At 45.2% G+C, this 22692-nt stretch overlaps 1 protein-coding gene across 20 annotated transcripts in view; it reads right to left on the bottom strand.

Moving 5' to 3' along the window:
* The window catches only part of KALRN (kalirin RhoGEF kinase), a 646553-nt gene that overhangs the window by 331526 nt on the left and 292335 nt on the right, over nucleotides 1-22692 (bottom strand). For all 20 annotated transcript variants that reach the window (XM_060298164.1, XM_030858647.2, XM_060298165.1 and 17 more), the window contains exon 10: nucleotides 13189-13311. In XM_060298164.1, the coding sequence (XP_060154147.1) occupies nucleotides 13189-13311 (123 nt within the window). The remainder of the gene's footprint in view (nucleotides 1-13188; nucleotides 13312-22692) is intronic.

The following is a 22692-nucleotide window of genomic DNA, read 5'->3' as shown; positions in this document are numbered from 1 at the left end:
CAGATATATATCTATTACCATGGATATATCATTAAGTGAGAAAAGCTGGCAACCAACATACATATACATATAAATAAAGAAATATCTGGAAGAATAAACACCAAGCTATTAGCAACTGTTAAGACAGACAACTGAGTGGGTAGATTATTTTTGTTCCTTTTTTGCTCATCTGCACATATATAATGAAAATGTGTAGTTTTGTAATTAGAAATTTTTTAAAAATAAAAATAAAATAGCAACTTCATTTGGAAAAAAAATCAAAAAGAGAGTTGAATAAGCTCGGTTTTCCCCACTACTCTGAAGGTACGTGAGCTAGAAGCGTGGGCTCTGGGGTCAGACTGGGTTCAAAGCTTGCGTCCTACACTTGAATGGTACTCTCTAGGTCTGATTTTTCATGTGGAAATTGAGGATAATATGAAAATCTACTCCACAGAGTTGTTTCAAGGATTAAATGAGTTAGTTCTTATAAAGCTATGTATTCAATAAACGGCAGTTATTATTGCTTATTCTTACATGTCTACAGCACAGGTTTAAAACCTTGCAAATACTTTTCAAAATGTTTCTATCCAGGAGAAATATTTTCATTGTGGAACTTGCATACATTCCCCCATATGCAAATCCGTCACTTGCTCCCTCTTACTTTCAGCTTAGACAGTGCTGGCTTCCCGGCGCCCACCCTGCGGGCACAGCGTCACAGAAATGAAAGGAAGACGGAAGAGAAAGGAAGTCAATTTGGTTTCTCTTAATCTGGGCAGGTTGACCCGTGCTGAAATTAATTATTGGAAGACATGGTAATGCATGGTTTGCTTTCAGAATCAGTACCAGCAGATGAGGAAGCTTTCCTCTGGAACAGTTTTCCTTGTTTCCTTTCTAAACCATGTCAGTGCTCTCTGAGAGTCAGCAACTTTATTCTTCCCAGCGGTGTGTTATTCTCACTGTGCAAGGTAAATATGTTGACACCTTGTGAAACTAGTGGCCACATTCTTGGGACCCCTGTGAGCAGGCCCACTGAATCAGAAAATCCTTTAGAAGGGAGAATGCTCTCACTCAGTGCCCAGACTCTCTCCCCTTCCTTCCCCTTTTCTGAGGCCTTATGGCAGGTTCAGCTTCAGTCTCATGACAGAAATGGAATCACACGTCTTACCAACAGACTAGTCCTTCATATCAGGTCCCGCTGGCAGCTAATCCAGCCCTGCCCTGGTGCTCACATTTGATAATTAGACTTTTGTCCCTATCCCTTCCTTACCTAGAACCCTGCCTCTGATTTGCAGCCCAGTAACTGAAGCCTGCTATCTGTTAAGAGTCTTCGCTATGTAAACCACTGATCCTCTTCCTTGCATCTCTGAATACATTGGCTCTTGGATGCCCAGTAGTGCGTATCCCCTACCTACCACCCCAAGGCAGGATGCACCATTACTCTATTGCCTTTCCTTGGTTCTGACTGGTCAGATTGGATGGACCCCTCTTTCACATGCTTAACCCGAGGGCCAAGCTTAGTTCCTGTAGCTGATCTTTCCACTTGGCACCTGGCCCATCTCAAAGGACAAGCCTACTCTTTCCAACCTAGTTAGGCAGACCACACCACGCTGAGGCTTGAGAGATGGCAGCATGGTACTTGATAACCTATCCTGGAAGGGAGTGAGGCTTAGAGGTATCCCATCACCATCACTCCCATGGTCACCACTACTGCCACTGAGGCCACCATTCACCCACGAAACAAATTCTCTATTAGGCACATTGTACATGTTATTTCTAACCCTCACATCACTCTGTGGGGGAGGTGTCACCATCTCTATTTTAGAGAGGACACTGAGGCTCAGGGAAATTGACTGTCCCTGGGCCCAAGGCCAACAAAAGGACAGAACAGATTGACTGTAAATGCTACACTTTTCTTCACTATATCATACGTCCAAATAGAAGGAAATTGGAACTGAGAGGGATGTCTCAAACAGGCTTGTGGAGCTATCAAGGGAGATGTGTTCTGGAAACAAGGAGGTTTCATTCATGATAGCCTGACCTTAGCAAAAGGTAAAAAGAAAGAGACAAAATAGGACTCCCCTGGTGACGCAGTGGTTAAGAATCCGCCTGCCAATGCAGGGGACACACATTCGATCCCTGGTCCGGGAAGATCCCACGTGCCGTGGAGCAACTAAGCCTGCGTGCCACAACTACTGAGCCCGTGCTCTACAGCCCGTGAGTCACAACTACTGAAGATCGTGTGCCTAGAGCCCGTGCTCCGCAACAAGAGAAGCCACCGCAATGAGAAGCCCGCACACCACAACAAAGAGTAGCCCCTGCTCGCCGCAACTAGAGAAAGCCCATGTGCAGCAACAAAGACCCAACGCAGCCAAAAATAAATAAATTAATTTTAAAAAAAAGAAAGACAAAATAATATTCTGGGCTAGGCCAAGTATAGTCCACTTTGTGCTAGAAAATGGAAATGAAGACTCAGGCTAGATACTGGCCAAGTTAATTGTTAAACAGGACAAGCGCCAGCAGAGAACAGAGCCAGCTGTCGCCAATAGTGGGTACACGTGTTTCAGATAAGGTAGAGGGTGGGTAGAGAAAGATGAGAGGCAGTCGTGGGATTCCTAGAGCCCTGAGGTCACACAGAGCTTTTAGATGAAGAAGATGTCATAGAGGGTCATGAAGGTGACCCTGGAGTCCAAGGGAATTATTAGGCACAAGGAGGGAAAGACTGTCACTCCGCAGTCCTGTGGCCACAGTGCTAACACATGGTTGTCTGAGGGGCTACCTGGATCCACACATAGAAAGAGGATTAGGAACTGGTTCTGGGGTGAAACAGAGGACACCGCCAGGCCCAATCCCAGAGACATCCAAAGCTTTTGTGGATCAAGAGACTCTGTGGCAAAGGAGTTGAGAGCCTGGGCTCTGGAGCCAGACTACTGGGTTTGAATCCCAGTTCCACCCCTTACTAGCTTTGCCAACTTGAGCTATTATTTCACCTCTTTGTCTCCGACTCCTTATCTGTAACTTGCAATATCAATACCTAACGGGATGTTATGAGAATGAAGCGACCAGTGCCTGGCACATAGAAAGTCCTCAATAAGTGTTACTGCTATTATCATTACTGCTGTTGTTATTAGGATCTCCTCAACAGAGAGAAGGAATACATGTCTATCAGTGAACACGATAGACTGAATAAAATGTATGACTAGAGTTGTCTTGGACTCAAATCAATATACTTAACATAAAATCGGTACACTTCTTTTGTCTAATTTACCTTTTCTTTTGTTGTTGCCTTTAAGATACCCTTGAAAAGAACCAATCTTATTCATCTCCAACACGGGAGAATTTTTGAAAGGGAAAAAGAACTTTGTCACATTTCAACTAACAGAGGGAGAGGATTAAAGCCTCCCTAGCAGTCAGGCACAGTGTGATGGTAACTATCTCAGCCGGAAAATCATGGAAACTTAGTGAGGCTGGGGAAATGAACTGAGTAAGGATTACCATGCCCTCTTGTCAAAATTGGTTTCCTATGAAACTAATTTACAGGAAATAATTTCATCTGAAATAATGTTTTAGTTTTATTTGTTTTTTCAGTTAAAAAAACATGGAAGGGCTTCCCTGGTGGCGCAGTGGTTGAGAGTCCGCCTGCCGATGCAGGGGACATGGGTTCGTGCCCCGGTCCGGGAAGATCCCACATGCCGTGGAGTGGCTCGGCCCGTGAGCCATGGCCGCAGAGCCTGCGCGTCCGGAGCCTGTGCTCCGCAACAGGAGAGGCCACAACAAGTGAGAGGCCCGCGTACCGCAAAAAAAACAAACAAAACACTTGGAAGAGTCCAAAGAACTCACTCAGAATTTGGCTCCAGAGACGCTTCTTCCCGGACTGGGGCTGTCCATGCTAACTCCAGCTCAGGGCAATCCTACTAATTCTATGAAGATGGCTCTCGGTTGGGTCCCAGGTTATATGTTCCTGGGGCCTGTGTTTTTATGAATATTCATCTAATCTACCTCTCTTCCATTTATCATTCTTAGAGCTGGAAAGGACCTTAGACATCACCTGGCCTGATATCCACCCAACAAAGGAATGAATACCATTCATTCCTTTACTTTTCAAGCATCGATTGCATGTTAGGCTCACCATGCTAGGCATTGGGATAAAAAGGCTAATAAAGTAAAATTCCTGCTCTAAGGAAGGTCATAGCTGGGGAGTGAGGCCCTCATAAAATTGATTATGACACTGCATGATAACTACCATGATAGGGATGTGACCAGAAAAAGTGGATGCCTTAGAAAAGGGGTATTCAATCCAAGCCATGGAGGGCACTGAAGGCTTCCTGAAGAGGCGATACTTGAGATGAGTGTTCAAAGAGGCACAGAAGTTGGTCGGGGTAGTCAAAGTTAAAGAGCTGGGAAGGATTGCAGAGGAGACAGCACTGAGACTTGAGAGCATGACATGTTCAGGTAAACTCTGGGAGACAGGACTAGCGAGTGGGGTAGAGGGAGCACAGGAGGGATAAGAGGTAAAGCCAGAGAAGTCAGCAGCCAGGTCATTAAAGCTTTATAATTTCAAGAGTTTGACCTTTATCCCAATGGGACAACACCTATGAGTTCCATAACAAATGGACTGGCATGATGAGATGTGCATTTTAGGAAAACCACTCTGGTAGCAATTTGGGCATGGATTTAAGGAGACCATGACTAGAGTCAGGGAAAACAGGAGGATAATGCAATAATCCAATCAAGAGATAATGAGACTCTGCCCTAGGGCAGTGGCAATGAAGATGGGAGGAAAGGGACATATTAAAGACAGAATCAGTAGGACTTTGTGAAGGGCTCATGAGGGGTGAGAGTTAAGAATGACTCCCAAGTTTCTGGTTGGTGCTCTTCACCAGCACGGGGAATACAGGGGGAAGAGCACACCTGGAAGGGGCAGGAGATGATCAAATAAATTTTGGACACATTGGGTTTGAGAACCCTCTGAAAAGTCAAAGTGGAAGTGTCCAGAAAGCCAGTGTGTTTTCGAACAGGAAGCACAGGGGTAAGATCAGAGATGAGACACAGATTTGGAAGCTATCAGAGTAGTGGGACAGCTGAGGGTGGGAAAGAGTATAAAATCATGCAGTGTAAAATCATAAAATGAGAAGAGAAGGTCTGGGGAACAAATTCTGAGGAAAAAGGAGAAGAGTCTAAGAAGGACCAGTCAGAAAGACATAAAGAAACCAAGAGAGCCAGGTGTCATGGCAGGCTGAAGACAAGTGAATTTAAAAAGGAGGAAGTGGTTGACAGGGTCAAATGCTTCAGGAAGACTAATTAGTATCTGAAAAGTATCCTTTGGATTTAACAAACAAAAAGAAACATTCAGGTGGAGACTTTGGTAAGATTAACCTCTGTTGGCCAGAGAGAATAGAAGCCCAATGGCAGAGGTCAAAGGGCATCTAGGAAGTAAGGAAATAAGGGCAGATGCAAATATAAACTGTTCTCTCAAGAACTTGGGCTTTCAAGGGGAGGAGAAACAGGGTCCAGAAAAGGTAGTCTTGGTTTCTTTTTATTTATTTGTTTGTTTTTAGCTTTTTACATATCCTAGGGTAAAAAGGGTTGCCTCTGCTGGAAAACCTCCCATGATGAGAAGCACACTACATCACAAGATATTTCATTCTGGTTTTGGACAGCTCATAAAAAAGCAACCGTGTGTTAGAAACGATACGTGAATTAAGCTAAAATTAGCTTCACTATACCTTCCACCCTATCTCTTCTATAGGAACCTTTCAACTATCAAACCCACCTCCCCTTCCATAAAAAAAATTATTTACTCAGAATTGGACATATCCAGTTACTTCAACTTCACTATCTTGGCAGCCTTCCAATAATTACAGCATAGTTTGTCAATATCCTTTTGAAAATACATTTTCTAGAATTAGACACAGTATTCTATATGTGATCTAAACAGTATATAGAGAAATCCTTATTTCTCTGGTTTAGAGATTATATTTTAATTTGCATCATAACTCAAAAGTCTTTACTATTCTCTTTTGTTCTAAGAGCAATGTCTAAACCCTTTTATCTAAAAGTCAAGGTTCGAGAGAGAGTCCAGACATAATCTATACTCTTTTGAGCTTTTCTACAATGATCCGCTCTCTACATTGTAGAACACTTTGCTCTCATCAACTTATTGATGTTTTATTTATGGTGTCACAGAATTTACAGGAGATGCCAGGAAATTTGAGGGCTCTCATAACCACCATAGTTTTCCTTGAGCCAGAACTGAAATTATATCAGAATTTCCCACATCCTCCATCTGATGGAGGATATCATGGTCCTCTCCAGTCACAATCATGGCTTTTTGTTTGCTCTCCATTAATCTCTGTTATGTCTCCATATTGTCTACTACCCTCAGGTTTGTAGATCTCATATAGATGAGAACCTTTCTTATGTATCTTCACCCCTCTTATTAAACGAGTCCTTTAAACAGACAATCTTCTTCAATTGCCATTTTTTACTTACGAGCTCAATACCTTAAAATCTCAGGAATATTTATATTTATCTTCTTTTGTTAAAGTTTAAGTACCTTACTTGTTACACATGCCTTTTGTTGATATATAGATAAGGCTATAAATATTGTTTGCAATCTGTATTCTTGGTATTTTTCTTTAACCTAAGTTGACCTAAGGGCATTTCCTTCAGAAGATGTTTCTTTCTGTGTCACCCGTGGGCCTCACACGTCTGCTTTTGGCGTTACTGGGGTAATTTTCTCCTTCTACTTCAAAATTTGCTTAAATCCTTCTAGACAGATCAACAAGGTTTTCCGCCAAAGCACATCCTTCCCAATCTTTACAAGATGCACTCTGCCCCTTGCCAGAAGTCCGTCATCCTGGCTCTGTAGGATATAGTCCAGAAGACTTTTTAAAACACCATCTACACAAGTAGCCATTTGTTTCTCAGCCTCCCTTCTTTTCCACAGTCACTGCCATCACACGGAACAAGAGACAAATACACCACCTGTGCTTTCGAATCTTTCAGTGTGCTACCCAGAACTTTAAAGTCATTAGGAATACAGTCCCAGTTTCTTCTGAGTTTGCCATTTGTTCCACACAGGAAGCAACAAAAGTGGGGGGACAATTCATAGTCTTGATAAGAAGTTCTTGGCAGGCTTTCTATAATATCTTGGATATTGGCTCCAACCCCTTCTCAATTTTCCACATCAAGTGTATACAACATGACCTTCAAAACCCTTGTTTGGGAATTAACCACCATATAAAACATCTTTCTTCTTCCTGACAGTGGTCACAAGACCCCTCCCATCAGCTCATGCCAGTAACTTCTCCCTAGTGCTTTGTGGAAGGAATGTCCTGAGTCTACCCCAACGGGAAGAGTGCCAGACAAGATCCAAAGGGTGAGACTGTCCTTCATATCTCTGCCATTTCACATTCTTCCACTTGCCCACTTCATGACATTAATTTATCAGCATTTTCCTGGCTTTCTTTCTATCTTTTTTCATCCTGTCTAAGAACCTTTCATCAACTCTAAGAAACTGGAGAGGGTAGAAGACACAAGAGGGAGGAGATATGGGGATGTATGTATATGTACAGCTGATTCACTTTGTTATACAGCAGCAACCAGCACACCATTGTAAAGCAATTATACTCCAATAAAGATGTTTAAAAAATTAAAAAATAAAAAATAGAATGTGAAAAAAGAAACTGGAGTGTGGAAAAGTACCTGTTTAATCTCTCCCCCCCTCCCTTCTGCTTGCATTTGCAGCTGCTATACTTGGTCACCATCTCAGGCGTGAAAAGAAAGATGGAACTTACTCCAAAGGTCACTACACTACCGCAAGGCATGTGTTTTTTTTGGATCACCAAATGAACTAAGGGTTTATCTTGGTTTCACTAGATGCACTCCTTGAAAACCTTAAAAGAGTAAAGATTATGTCTCCTCTCTTATTGTGGGACTTCTCAGAGGTTTAGAATACTCTGGCTGCATGTTTTTCATTAGACTGTGAGTTCCTCAAGACAGAAACTGTGCATCTCTTTCATTTTCCACGGTGCCCAACACAGAGGCTTGATGGGACATGGAAACTGAATGAACTGTCCAACCCTGTGGGCAGAGGCTTTCCATCTCTATGGATTACCCTATTCTAGTCACCCTTAGTACTCTGGTACGTTAGCTGATTACACTTTGAATATCCTTAATGGGCAAGGTCACTGATGGGTCCACTAAAATGTTTCCCTTCCATTTTTGCCTATTTTGTCCCCAAGGCTCAGAATGAGTTTTTTTTTTTTTTTTTTTTAATGTATTGCATTCAAGTTTGAAGAAAAAGCAAGGGTCAGCTAGAGAAATAACTAACTAGAGATTATTGAATGAAATACTTAATTGTGCCCGTGTTTTTATATTTCTTTAAATCTTTCTTTGAATGGTCTGTTCTTTCCAAAATGTTACACTGATGCTTAGCTGCTTAAATGTGACTTGGTGCTTTGAGATTTTAAATAACATATATTTGAATGTAAATGCTTGCTCTTTTGACCAAACTAGCTTACAGAGAGTCTGGCATTTCAGATAATGAGGTCGTAAAGCAGACCACTAACAGCAGGCACAGCTGCTCTCTAAACCACAGGCACTTGAGTACTCCCCTGCTGAGTCACAGCGAATATCTCAGGACAAAATGTCAGTACCACTGCCCACTCCACCTCTTGGGCAGATACGGATGCATCTATCCCCTGAAAGCTATGCTCTTACGGGTAGCAATTCCATCCCTATGCCTGTTCATATTCCCAATGACAGCTAACATGCAACACACACACACACACTATACATATATTATATATAATATATATACGTGTGTATATATAAGTAATAAGTGTTTTTAAAAAATCTGATTTACGCTACGGCCTGAGTCATTTGATGAGTTTATAGGCAACTCCAGTCAAGTATCTATCTGGAGCAGGAGAGGTTCCCACTGGTCCCCAGCACTTCTGCTTGAGCATGGACAATCTCAGCAGCTTAGACTGGAAAGACCTGCACAGACAGCCCCTTGGTGCACCCCCTGGCCCTGGCCCCTCACCACCTGCCTGTCAGGCTGTCATGACTGAGGCTCCTTTCCTCACGCAGCTCGGCTTCTACGTAGGCTATTCAAAGAGTGCCATCTGCAGGATGAAGGGAGGATCATAAATATTTATTCATTTCCTTCAAATGATAGTTGAAGAATTTAAAACGTGTTCAAGAGCTAATCAACACAAGATTTAAGTTAAAGTTTAATGACAGATAATGAATGCTACATTCATTCTTCACAGGTATTATTTGTATTTATTTTAATGACTGCCTTAAATGTCTTTACTCCAAAGAGTAACCAATGGTGAGAATCAGAGGTGCCCCCACTATCCCAAGAGTGGAGAGGTGTTCGTTCAGGGCCTTTATGCTGCCCCTGGACCCCTCCCCACGGGTAGCCATTTCTCTGCTCTTCCCTGCAGAAGGGCACATGTCCAGTGGTGACAGATGAAACAGCTCTCTTCCTTCTTTGACTCAAGACAATTTTTAAAATCTGAATGCAGAGAATGGGAGCTCAGAGTTCCCTTGTCATACCAGCCTCAGGTCAAAGAATCATAAGATCACAAAGCTGAAAGAAGCTCCTTCACTGAATCATGACCCTGTGTAGTGCTGCTGACCAGCGGCCCCCAGTCTCCTCCTTCACCCCATGCGTGATGCCCCTCCTGCCCGTATCTCATAAGCAGCAGCCCACAACAACCAGGAACAGGTTTCTAATTCTTTCACGGTGCGTCACTGATCTCTGACGAACTCAAGAATTATCCAATTCCTGACTAAATTCACTTCTCTCCCCCCAGCAGCCCTCAGCTAGTGAGGAGAGAAGCAAGAAAAAGAGCGCCCTTTCCTGCCTGGGTTGCCCCCTTTCTCAGTACCTGAGCGTGATGGTCACGCTGCACAGAAAAAAGCAGGGCTGAGGCAGGTGGCTGCTGACCACCCACCTGCCGTGGCCATGGTTGGAGGTGGTTTTCCTATGCAGACTACCAATTCCAGGATGCTGGGCAGCTCCACTGCCCACACCCTTCCCCAGAATAGGGATGAGGGAACAAGACAGGATTCATTTCCAGACTACGAGACCCATCTCTGGAGGCCTATTTACAGGAGAATGGTGCAGTGATCTCATGGCCCTTCACTGAGGTGTTCCCTTTGTGGTCCACATCCTCCGAAAACCTCCTAAAAGCAGGAGCCTTTTGGAAGGTACACTCTCTCTTCTCTCTTGTAAAGACACAGTCTTATCAGGAAGCAGAGGCAGAGACAAGTGGATTATATCAAAAGATTACTCGTTGGCAGGACCAGGGAAAATAATGCCTGTGACAAGGGAAGCTTCCCCTACCCCATTCCTGCTCTTTGCCCTGTACTTTTTTTTTTTTTTTTTTTTTGCGGTACGCGGGCCTCTCACTGTTGTGGCCTCTCCCGTTGTGGAGCACAGGCTCCGGACGCGCAGGCTCAGCGGCCATGGCTCACGGGCCCAGCTGCTCCGCAGCATGTGGGATCTTCCCGGACCGGGGCACGAGCCCGTGTCCCCTGCATCGGCAGGCAGACTCTCAACAACTGTGCCACCAGGGAAGCCCTGCCCTGTACTTTCCATGAGGAAACTGGCAATGAATTTTACACCCAATTCCTCCACCTCAGTAAAGAGGGATGGCATGGGGTGAGGGTGAGAACACGAGTCTGGACTCACACCTGGGTTGAAATCCCCACAGAACCACCGACAAGCTAGATGACAAAGGCACCGCAGGACTTTCTGATCCTTTAGTGTCGTCTTCTATAAAACAAGGCTGATACTGTCTATCGTTCAGGGTTGGTGGGAGATAAAACACTTAATAGGCCCATAAGCTCTCAAAAATGTGTCAATTCTTTCTTTAGTATGAATTTAAGTTAATGTGTCTCTGGCACTAACTGAAAGGCACTGTCCCATGGGAAGGGCATATCAGGCACCAGCGAGACGGTGGAGGAGCAACTGGGAGAAATGAGGTTGAGGTTGGGGAGGCCACGAGGCTTGTTTGGTTGTAACAACACACAAAAATGACAGCCCCCTCATGGGCCTGTGACCACAGCTGGCATTGCCTATGAGGCCACAGCAGTAAGAGAGCAAGGAGGAGTGGGCTGGATCAGGGCAGTGGGTGGCTCTGGGGATGTCCTCCCCAGGTGAGGAGGGCTGAACCACAGGACAGCCAGAATGCAGGGGCACCAAAGCTATGGGATGGCTCTAGTCCAACAGATGGTCCCAGGTACCACAATGCCCACTCTCAGCAGGCAGGGAGTCTGGATGACCCTCTCCCATCCTATGCCCCCTAACAGACTGGACAGGCACCAGAATGCCTGGCCACCCAGATATTTGGGGTCTGTAATACATCTTGTCCACCAGAGGCACATTGGGCCTGTGTCTGTATCACGCTGGCACAGTCCAGCTCATGCTGTAAAAGATCCTTCTGTGGCTACGAGGCTGGTTTTTGTTCTTGTGGTGGTGGTACTGGTGGTCGTGGTAAAATAAACGTAACAGAAAACTTAAAAGTTCAGGGGCACTGAGTCACCCTGTTGTGCAACCATCACCACCATCCATCTCCAAAAATCTCTACCTTGCAAAACTGAAACTCTGCACCCGCTAAATAATAACTCCCCGTCAGCACCTGGCAACCACCCTTCTACCTTCTATCTCCATAAATTTGACTATTTTAGCTACTTCATATAAGTGGACTCATACGATATTTGTCCTTTGGTGACTGACATTTCACATAGCATCGTATCTTCAAGGTTCATCCAAGCTGTAGCATGTGTCATACTTCCTTACTTTTTAAGACCAAATAATATTCCACTATATGTATATACAATATATATATATATATTTTTTTTCTCCTGCGGTACGCGGGCCTCTCACTGTTGTGGCCTCTCCCGTTGTGGAGCACAGGCTCCGGACGCACAGGCCCAGCGGCCATGGCCCACAGGACCAGCTGCTCCGTGGCACGTGGGACCCTCCCGGACCAGGGCACAAACGTGCATCCCCTGCATCGGCAGGCGGACTCCCAACCACTGCGCCACCAGGGAAGCCCTGTATGTACAATATTTGGTTTATCAATTCATCTGTCGATGGACACTTAGGTTGCTTCCACCTTTTGGTTACTGTGAAAAATGCTGCTTGAACATGGGTGTACAAATATCTTTTCATATCCTTGCTCTTCTTTTGGGTATATACTCAGAAGTGGGATTGCTGAATCATATGGTAATTCTATGCTTAATTTTTTGAGGAACTGCCATACTGTTTTTTGTTTGTTTGTTTGTTTGTTTTTGCGGTACGCGGGCCTCTCACTGCTGTGGCCTCTCCTGGTGGGGAGCACAGGCTCCGGATGCGCAGGCTCAGCTGCCATGGCTCACAGGCCCAGCCGCTCCGCGGCATGTGGGATCTTCCCGGACTGGGGCACGAACCCGCATCCCCTGCATCGGCAGGCGGACTCTCAACCACTGCGCCACCAGGGAAGCCCTGCCATACGGTTTTTAACAGTGGTTGCACCATTTTACATTCCAACCAACAGTGCACAGAGGTTTTCTATGAGGTTTTCTTTATACCATAGGTTGGGTCTCATCTACCTGCCTCCGCAGGTTCAGGTCGCTGCTGACACGGTCTCTCTGGCTCCGTCAGGCCTCCCACCCTCCAGCGTCCCTTGCAGCTCCCCTAGGTCCACTCCCACTACTTCCTGTTCACCAGCAGATTCCTTTGGCTCTTGGCAGGCCCTCTCCTTTCACACCCACAGCTCACATCTGTCTGGGGCTGGTCACCTCCCCGGGTGAGGTTGGGGCTCTGGACAATGCCCAGCAGGACTCCCCCACTGAGGGCTGCCTGTGTAATGGAATCAGAGCCAGCCCTGGCTAAAGCCGTGATGTGGCAAACTCTAGCTTTGTCACCCTCGCTCCTCTGGCAGCAACCACCTCGCCATCCCTTAGTGATACCTTTCCCAGCTGCCCCTTCCCTGCCTTACTCATTCCACTGCAACTGATCACAGCTGACAAAATACTAATTTACCACTCACCTAGTGATCCTAGAGCAGACAAGGGTCTCCTTGCATCAGGCGGGAAGGCAGCCCAGAAGCCATGGGCTATCCACCCAACGTGCCCCACCAAACACCAAAGCCACAGCCCTGGTCTCCCTCACTGCTCCACACACGCATACAACCATACACAGCATCTCACCTGAGCCACCTCTTCAAAGTCATCGTGCCTCTTCTGCAGGGCCCGGGCTCGATGCAAAGACTTCCCGACCCCTGTGTGCTTGCTGAGAAAGGCCTCGCCGTGGTTTTCAATCCAGTCTAACACCTAGTCAGAGAAGGAAGACAGAAACAATGACTTCTTGGCAAAAGACACGTGACAACATGTGTGACTGCTGGGCTATTAGACTCCCCGCCCGTCCCAATCAGAAAGCAGCAGTCCAGGTGTAAATGTTCAATCCACGGTGGACACAGGGATTTCATTACTGTCACTGGCAATACAACAATCCCACCCTTAACTAAGTTCAGCTCTTCCTCTTTGATCTCCAGAATATCCCCTCATCACTTTCTCAGTTTTCTCAGCCTTAATTAGCCCATTATTTTAAACAAGTTACACAGACCGCCAGGCACAGTTTAACCCTCTCACTACTTTGACTCCAACCATATAAAGTCAGACACATTTGCAGGAAATCAAGCAGTGTCAGGTCAGGGCAGTTCCTTGGCACTCACTCCACCATAAAAATGCTCATGGCAGTGCCATCAAGTCATGGGGATCCTACCTCATTGTTCTCCTGGGACTCCCTTCCTAATCTTGGGAGCAAAGTCCAGAGTAGTCAGTCCCTAACTGGAGCTACGCTCAAGAGAGCTGATCACCAGGACAACTGCCCTCTCTGGCTTTTTTCCACCTTTCTCCTCCAATCAACATCAACCAACCAACCAACCAGCCAACAAAATAAAGTAAGGTCTTTAGTATCTATGATGCTCTTGGGTAGCAGCAGAGACTCCATGTTCTCCAGGCTTAAGGTCTAGTGATTTGGCCTCAAGACATTTTCCTCCGAGTTGTGAGAAGCTAGAAAACAGGTGGCTGGAGCAGTAGAGGGATGAGTGAGGCGATGCTTAGAAGGTGAGAAAATATGTTGTCCTGAGGGGTACTTGACAGGGGAGTGGAAAGCCCTTAGTAAAAGCCTCGAAATGTAGGGAGGATCAAAGCCTTTAGCCCATTTTGCATTTGTCCACATAACCCAACAAAAATGTGTGCCTCCAGGGAGAAGGGAAGCAGTTCATTTGGGCCCTGAGGAGTTGGCACTCACTAAATCAGATGGCCACAGCTGAATCAGAATTACAGCACAGACACACCTGTTGCAGATCCTGCCAAGACTCAACTAAGCCCACTCTATTCCTACTATAGTAAACGTCAACTAAACATTTGATTAATGAGGTACTAGCTTTCTCAGATTGTAGAATGACTTTTGGGAAAATGAGTTAGATGAACGAGCCCTGTTTAAAAGGGCACTTTAATTCTGTTTTTTTCTACAGATTGCCCTGTGGCAAGCAGAGAGACCAAATCATTGCCTGGACTGCAGACATGAGAGTTCTGTTTCTACGGAATTTAGCCTTTGGCGTCACTTCCTCTGACATTTGAGATAAATTTATGCCTGCAATTGTAAAAAGTATGGAAGCTTTCAAAGGCTTAGGTGGCAGTATCATAAAGCCATACCAAGATGGTATTGGTTAGAGAAATGCACATATGAATATAAACATGAGGTTTAACAAAATTGCATGGTACAAAGCCAGGTCAGGTAATTGTCCACTAAAATGAAGAAAAAAAAGGCGGCTTTTGCAAAAATGACTTTATCTAAACATTAGTGTAAAGATTTTAAGCACTTTAGCATCAAGGATTTACTATATAACATATGGAGCTATATTCAATATCTTGTAATAACCAGTAATGGAAAATAATCTGAAAAAAAATATATGTAACTGAATCACTTTGCTGTACACCTGAAACTAACACAATATTATAAATCAACTATACTTCAATTTTAAAAAGGTTTTAAACACTTTAACAAATTCTGGCAATTTTTTTTAATATTCTGGAGGCACATCTGTAAAAAGAAATTACAATAGTAAATGAACTGAATTTTTACCTTTTGCAAACTCTGAAAGGCAGCACTGAAAGGAAGTTTAGATATTCTTTTCTTAGAATAAAGAAGAGCCTACTTTTCTCTTGAGTTACTTATGGTGATATTTCAGCAACAAAAGTCAGGAGAGTGCATTTTTACTTGATTTGCCACAATTTGATCCCATTCTATACCGGACAAGGATGATGGGTGTCAGCATGCAAGGTCAAAGACAAACATTTCTAGTCACAAAGTTTCTCATATATTGTGTACCATGGATAGCGTAGTTTTATAATTTTTATGCATATTTAAACTTTTATTAATCCCCTTTTGAGAACGAACTGAAGGTTGGAGATAATTTTTATATACAAAGGAGCCCTCTTATAGCTTTTCATGAGTGCTTTGGAATTTATGACGTATTTTCAGGTTACAATTTTTTAAAAAAATTTTGTTTTGAGCAGTTAAGTGTGACTTGCTTGTCTGGCACTTTTTTTCATGAATTTTATTTTATTCATTTTCATTTTTAATCTCTAGCTTTAATAAATATTCTAAATAATATTCTAAAGCAAATTGGTTAGAGACAAATGTTTTTCATCTACTAGTTCACAAATGGTTAGCTTTTATACTCCCTGGGGGTGCTTTCACAACTTTTAAACTTTTTTAAAAAAGCAATTTGTTTCCTGTTTATTTTGCTTTCTTTAAAATGTCAATTAGTTTTCAGTTAGTGACACTTAGTTTACTTAATCAGCTCTACCTTAACCACTTAAAAATCTATTTCATATTTGAGAGGCTTTTACTTAGTTTAAACATAACTTTGCTCTGTGATGTTACATTGCCTCCATTTAGTACAGCTGCTGCCATAAGAACTGGAGCTGTGAGGAAAACACATGCAACCTCAATGCCGGGTCAGGGACTGCAGGGAAATCAATTTAACAAAACAAAAGCAAATGATTTAGGATGTGAACAAGATTACTTTAGTAATACATAGAGACGGAAAAAGCATCTGAGGACAGAGAAACAGAATCAATATATGATGCGCTGTTCAAAATGTTGACTTCTGACAATTTTGTTTCAGAGAGTTCTTTTAGAGCCAGCATGGCCTGGTACAAATACTTAGGCCATATGCTCTCTTGACCTTTGATTTCATGGTTCCCAACCCTGGGAACACAATCCAGCTTCCTAGGTGGACTGCACAGCAGAGAAATGCGCTTCTGAACAGACACCGGTGGTGTCTAACTATTATGTGACACACTGTAAATTAATGTGCAGCATTGGAAGTCTGGTGAGTCCCAGAATCTGAACATCACTGGTTGAAGAATAAATTGAGTTTCTAGCCTTACCCTGGACCCTATCAAAGTGTAAGCACCCATCAAGGTACCCCTTATTAGCTGGTCCCTATGTAATTTCTCTCATCTAAAAGATCTTATTTAAAATAGTCAATTATCAGTTGTAGTTAGGATAGTACAGGATGATAGTTAATCATACCTATTGATGGCTTTGAATTGGTAGTTAAGTGTTTCCAACAATAGGAGGTTTTTTCCTTTTGTTTTTGTCTGAAGGAAGAGTCTTCAGGATGCAGAGAAGCACGTGTGGGCTACGACTATTCACATATTCAAATAGATATTTATTATTAGCCTCATGGTGGCCTAGCGCCAGGCACTAGGACAGCCCAGCCTGCAGGATTAAACAAGGCAGGCTCGGCCCTGACTCCAGGAACTCAGTCTAGGTGGGTAACGAGCACTAGATATGACATCACAATTCATCATTAATTGCAAGGGTGAAAAGTGCCAACGGTCAGCGAAGTCCACTCTGAAGAAGTGAGGCCTGAGAGACAGTAGATTTAACCAAATTAGGAATTGAAAAGATCAGCATGGTTTGAGTAGGTGTAAGTAGGAAATGCGCCCCGAGGCGGCAGGCACCAGGTAGAGCTGAGCCCTGGTGTGCTGAGTCTGACTCCAGCGTTAGCCTAAGAGCCACTGAAGGGCTGAAGGAGGAGAAAGACACCATCAGATCTGCATTTAAAAATTACTGCTCTGACTGCTTTGTGGAGAATCAGTTGTTGGAAGACAGGAACAGAGGTAGGAAAACAGGAGGTTCCTGCGGAAATCCTGACAAGAGGCGATGGTAGTTCAGGCGAGGCCAGTGGCAGTGTCCGTGGAGAGACAGGTTTCAGTAATATTTAGGGGAGAGAACAGCCAGGATTTGGTGATGGGGCCTGGGGGTGATGCAGAAGCAGGTGGAAGCCTGACCCCCAGGAAGAGGAACTTGTCACTGGTACAGAAGCAAGTGAGTCACAAGGGATAGCACAAAGATGACAGGTTTTTTTGGTTAAGTTTTCTTTCAATTTTCATACTCACGCTCTGTTTGTTTTTTTGTTGTTGTTGTTGTTTTGTTTTTTGGGGGTTTTTTTTGCGGTACGTGGGCCTCTCACTGCTGTGGCCTCTCCCGTTGCGGAGCACAGGCTCCGGATGCGCAGGCTCAGCGGCCATGGCTCACGGGCCCAGCCGCTCCGCGGCATGTGGGATCTTCCCGGACCGGGGCACGAACCCGTGTCCCCTGCATCGGCAGGCGGACTCTCAACCACTGCGTCACCAGGGAAGCCCCACGCTCTGGTTTTGATAAATGACAGGTGTGCCTCTGCACCTGAGTGGGAAGTAGCACCCAGTGATAGTTGTCAATCTCATTCTGGCAAGATGTGCCTTTAATTTCAAAGGAGTAATTTTATACACTAAGGTTTAAAAATAAATTATGAATTTCTAATATAGCCAGATCCTAATGATAAAAAAAAAAGTGAGGGACACAAAATCTACCTGAAGAATATAAATTAGACTTACATGGAGTTAAACCTTGCATTCTTGAAGGCATTTCACTGGGGTATAGTTTTTGAGGGGCCCCTTAACCTGACATGCAAAGTCCTCTGCGACAGGTCCACCCCTCCCAACCCCACCTCCAATGAGTTCCTGCCCCACCTCTCAACACCCCCAAAAACTGCTTCTCACCTCCTGAGTTTTGTTCTTGCTATTTTCCACTTCACTTGAAATGTCCATCTCTTTTTTCTCCCTATATCCACTTCCCGGGCTCCTTCTTACTCATCTTTTAAGTGCCACCTCAAACTCTAGTTTTGGAAAGCCTTTTCTCTTTAACAATCTACTCAGGCTGGGGTGGTGTCACTCTTCTCTGTTCTGTTCAAACCACGATTATTGCCCACAGGCTGGTCTCTCCCACTAGACTCTGACCTCCCTGTGATTCCTGGACACAGCATGGTACTCAGCACAGAGGGGTTCACGTGAGATATGTTGAACTCAACTCAACTCAAAACTCATTGCCCCAACACACAACTTTGGGGTGAATGTCTCCAGCTCCGTACTCCCTAGATAGGTAACTCTTAGTACCTCTCACAGCCTGCATTCAAAGTTCTCCCTTTGTGTGTATCCACCCTCTCTCCACTGCCCCACTTGGCAGGTAGGTAGCTCCCGAAGAAGTATGGGGTTTTCACCACTGTATCCTGCCCTTTCATCCCTCGCCTGCCCCCAGTCTCCCCATCAGCACCGCACACTCAGAAGATACTCAATGAATGTTTATAGCCATGAGTTGTCAAGGGCAAATACGGCTGCCTACTGTCTTGGGAGAAGCTGCGCCAGCGCATTCAGCAGGAGGCCTGATCTTTGCCCCATCACTGGAAACAACAGCCCCGGTCAGCCTGGGACTCCTCCCCACGAAGGCAGGCAGGCAGTCTTGCAAACAACGTGTAAAGCTCTTTCTCCTTTCTCATGCCCCAACTTTTCAACTGCAATTAGTCCTTTCCCGGAACAGCCTTTTCCAAGAGAGATACTCACATCCTGAACCGGATCTGGGAGCCAATCTAACAGCCATTATGCATAATTCCCTAATCACTCCCTTTCTTCCTCATCTAATTGTGTTTATTCCAACCAGCATACAATCAAGACAGAGTACTTTTCAGGGGAGGAGACAGTCCTTTCTAGCTGCTAAGGAGAAGAGAAAAGTCCTTTTGAAGAGAACTATTGATATTTTCTGAACAGTGGCCATGAATACAACCGAGTTAATGGGAGAAAATCAAGGGCCTAGCTGCTTTCTGTCCCAGGACTCTGATTTTTTGGATTCTTCTAACATGATACAATCTTAGTGTTGGAGAAGACCTCAAGGATCTCCCAGCCCAGTGCAGGAGGCCCCTGCATTTAGAGGCAACCACCTTTGCACGAAGTTTTAAGTTGGTGTCTAAGCTCTGTTAATATGTAAGTGCTTTAGGTTCCTAAAGCATCGTTAAAATGTGGTACCATCATGATCATTCTAAATTAAAGACAGCACAACTTACAGAGGAACCTGGGTTCTCACCCCAGCTCTGCCCCTAACCAGTCGTGGCCCAGCTGGGTGTGTGCCTTCTCCTCTCTGAACCTCACTTTCTCCAATGAGACTGTTGGATCACATCATCTCCCTAAATCTCCCTCCAACTCAATTATTTAATGATTTTATTACATTGAGGGTAGGGCAGTTCCCCTCCTCAGAAGGAAAGGCTATGGAGGGCTCACTCTTTGTCCAGCACTAGGCCAGGGTACACGCTCACCATCTCATCTATGCTATCTTACCACAACCCTGGGCTGGTGAGAGTTATTATCCCCATGTTTGGATGAAGAAAATGAATCTCAGAGTGGTTAGTTAACTTGCCTGATCTCACACAGCTACTAAATAGTGGAGTCAGGATTCAAACCCAAACGGTTCTGGCAGCAACGCTACCATCTGATTCCCAGACCTTACTCAAGTTTTCCCATGTGTCCCAACACTGACTTTTAGAGGAAAAGGATGCAGGCCAGAAGCATGTGTCATGCTTAGCTGTCCCTTTAATCTGGAAGAGTCCCTCAGGCTTCCCTTGACTTTCCTGCCTTTGACACTTTTAATAGTTATAGGTCTATTACTTTACAAAATGTCCCTCAGTTTGGGTTTGTCTGATGTTTCCTCATGATCGGAATCAGGAATAACACAGAAATGATTCTTGTTCTTCCCACTGCATTCTATCAGGTGGGATATAATTTGAATTGCCCCCATGACTCATGATGTTAACTTTGATCACCGGGTCAGGGTGGTGTCTTCCAGCCTTCTTCTAGAAAGTCACTCTTATTCCTTTGCGATTAATAGGTATTTGAAGGAGGTAGTTTGAGACCATGGAGGTTGCAGATGCTGTGATGTGCCACAGAGGACTTTTTGCCACCCTGCTGAGAGTGTCACCAGCAGGCAGACAGCCTTGGGTGTCAGTCCCCTTTGGGGATTATTACCCTGGGCTGAAGAGAGTGGCTTTGCCCAAAGCCCCTTCTTACATTGACCCGTGCCCAGTGACAGACTCCAAGTACAAAGACCCAGTTTTCACTCCCCAACCTGAGAGAATCTTCAGAACGCCCGGTAGGGCTGGCTGAGGATTCCCTTGAGATGACACTGCAGCTCAGCTTCACTCTCTGTCTAATCCTCCTTCTTCCCTTCCCTTCCTCAGGGGTTGATTCCAAGAGCCCCTCCTAGTAAACCTCCTCTGGGTTGCCCCCTGTGTGGACACCTCCTCAGCCTGTTTAGATTCCAATCCTCTAAGCTGGGCTGCCCTCCCTGCACGGATGCCCTCCTCCCGCCCAGGCTGTGACACTGCACAGCCCCTGCCCCTCGGGGATGACCTCCTTGACCTGCTCATTGTCTGCACCTATGCACCTGACACCTATGCCAGGCCACGCTTCTCTGCTCTGCTCACCTTGCCTGGGCTCCAACACCTGCACCAGGCTATGCCTGCACAGGGACTCCCTCCTCGCTCTGCTCTGGACCACCCCTCCTTGAGGACTCCCAGTGCTGGGATGCCCTCCCACCAACGCCATCCTCAGCCCACTCCACTCTGACCTCCCTGGACCACTGCGGCCCTCCCACCTTGCAGAGAGACCCACCTTGCTCAGCCCCGCCTAAGAGGAAGAGCCTCCCTTTTCTGGAAACACCTCTTCCTTAGCTCCTGAGACGCCATCTCACTGAGGATTCCCCCAGCTCACTGATCTCCACTGTTGTCTACTTTTCTGAATCCTCCTAGTCTTCCCAGGCTCTAAATTTTGGAATGCCTGAGGGCTCATCCCTGGACCTCTTCTTTCTCTTCTCTTACTCCCTAGATGATCTCACCCAGTTCCATGGCTTTAAATATCGTCTATGTGCTGGTTAATTTCCATATTCACAGTTCCAGCCCTAACTCTCTCCTGAGACTGAGACTCATGTACCCAGCTGCCTACTCTTCCTCTCCAGTTTGGTTTATAATGGGCACCTTAAGCTTAACATATCTAAAACAGAACTCTTTATTCCCTTCTGCCCCACTCCCCTCCTCTCCCAGTTTTCCTTGTATCAGCAAAAGCACCACAATTCACTGCTTAGCTGCAAGCCTGTCTTACTTACTCTTTCCTGTACACTGATTTCCTTCAAAACCACCCTAGTCCCAGCCACCATCTTTCCTCATTCACCCGATCAGCCCTGTAGGTGGTCTTCCTCCTTTTACTCCCTCCACACAGTAGCCAGATCTTTGAATATAACATTTCTTTCAACAAGAACCAAGTCATGACATTCCTCTTATCGAAACTCTACAACTGTTTCCTATCACACTTAGAAAATCCAAATTCTCTCCGTAGCTTATAAGGCCTGATGTGATCTGGACCCAGCCCATTTCTTCAAACTGTTTACTCCTTTTCCCTCCTCTCTATTCACCAGGTTCTCTGGCCATCCTCCTATTTTCATGAATGCACCCAGCTCATTCTGGTCCCAAGGACTTTGTAGGTCCCGTTTCACATGCTTGGAATCTCTTCTTAAACACACCCCACGGCTTATTCATTCAGCTCACCTGCTGTCATTCTAGCACCTATGAGCTATTTGTTTGTTTGTGATGGTGTTCTCTCCCTCCTGAATGTAAGCTCCACACGGGCAGGGGCTTTGTTTGGTTCACCGCTATGTTCTCAAAGAGCATCTGCTGAATAAATGAGTGAATGAACTCAACCTGATGTGAGAACTTCCTGTGTGATAAAGGGCAAAAACCATTAAAGGAAAGGGAGCTGTCTGGCAAACAGTTGTGAAATCAGAATCCCAACTCTCTGATTCCCTCCCTGGCTCTCTCTGATCAATCATCTTATTTGAAATATGTTATTAAGTTTGTGTCATAATTTGATCCATGATAAAACGGGCAAGGCGTTCTGTTGTGTTAAGTAAACTGAAGAATGGCCCCCTCAGCTGTTACCTCCCAGCGCCCAGCCCCAACTCTGTGACTCTGTAGAAGCCGATATTCTGAGGTCGGGAAGGAGAGTTGGCATGCCGTCGGTGTCCACACGCATTTTGTTCTGTTAAAAGCTCAAGTGCGCGTGACGTGTGTGAGCGCCCAGGACAGCCATCAAATCACTGTTTCTGTCTCCTTGCACAGCACACTGAGCACTAGTTCTGAAGGGGAGCAGCTCATTCTCTGCTGGCACCACCCCGCTCCCCGTCAGCTGAGACTGGAGAGCACGCGGGTACCACTTGAAATGGCCAATTACCACTAATTCATTTTCTGTCCCCTCTTTGGAACAAGTATGATCAAA

This window comes from Globicephala melas, chromosome 4 (genome assembly GCF_963455315.2).
Source record: "Globicephala melas chromosome 4, mGloMel1.2, whole genome shotgun sequence".
Taxonomy (NCBI): Eukaryota; Metazoa; Chordata; class Mammalia; order Artiodactyla; family Delphinidae; genus Globicephala; species Globicephala melas.
This window is presented reverse-complemented; position numbering and strand designations above follow the sequence as displayed.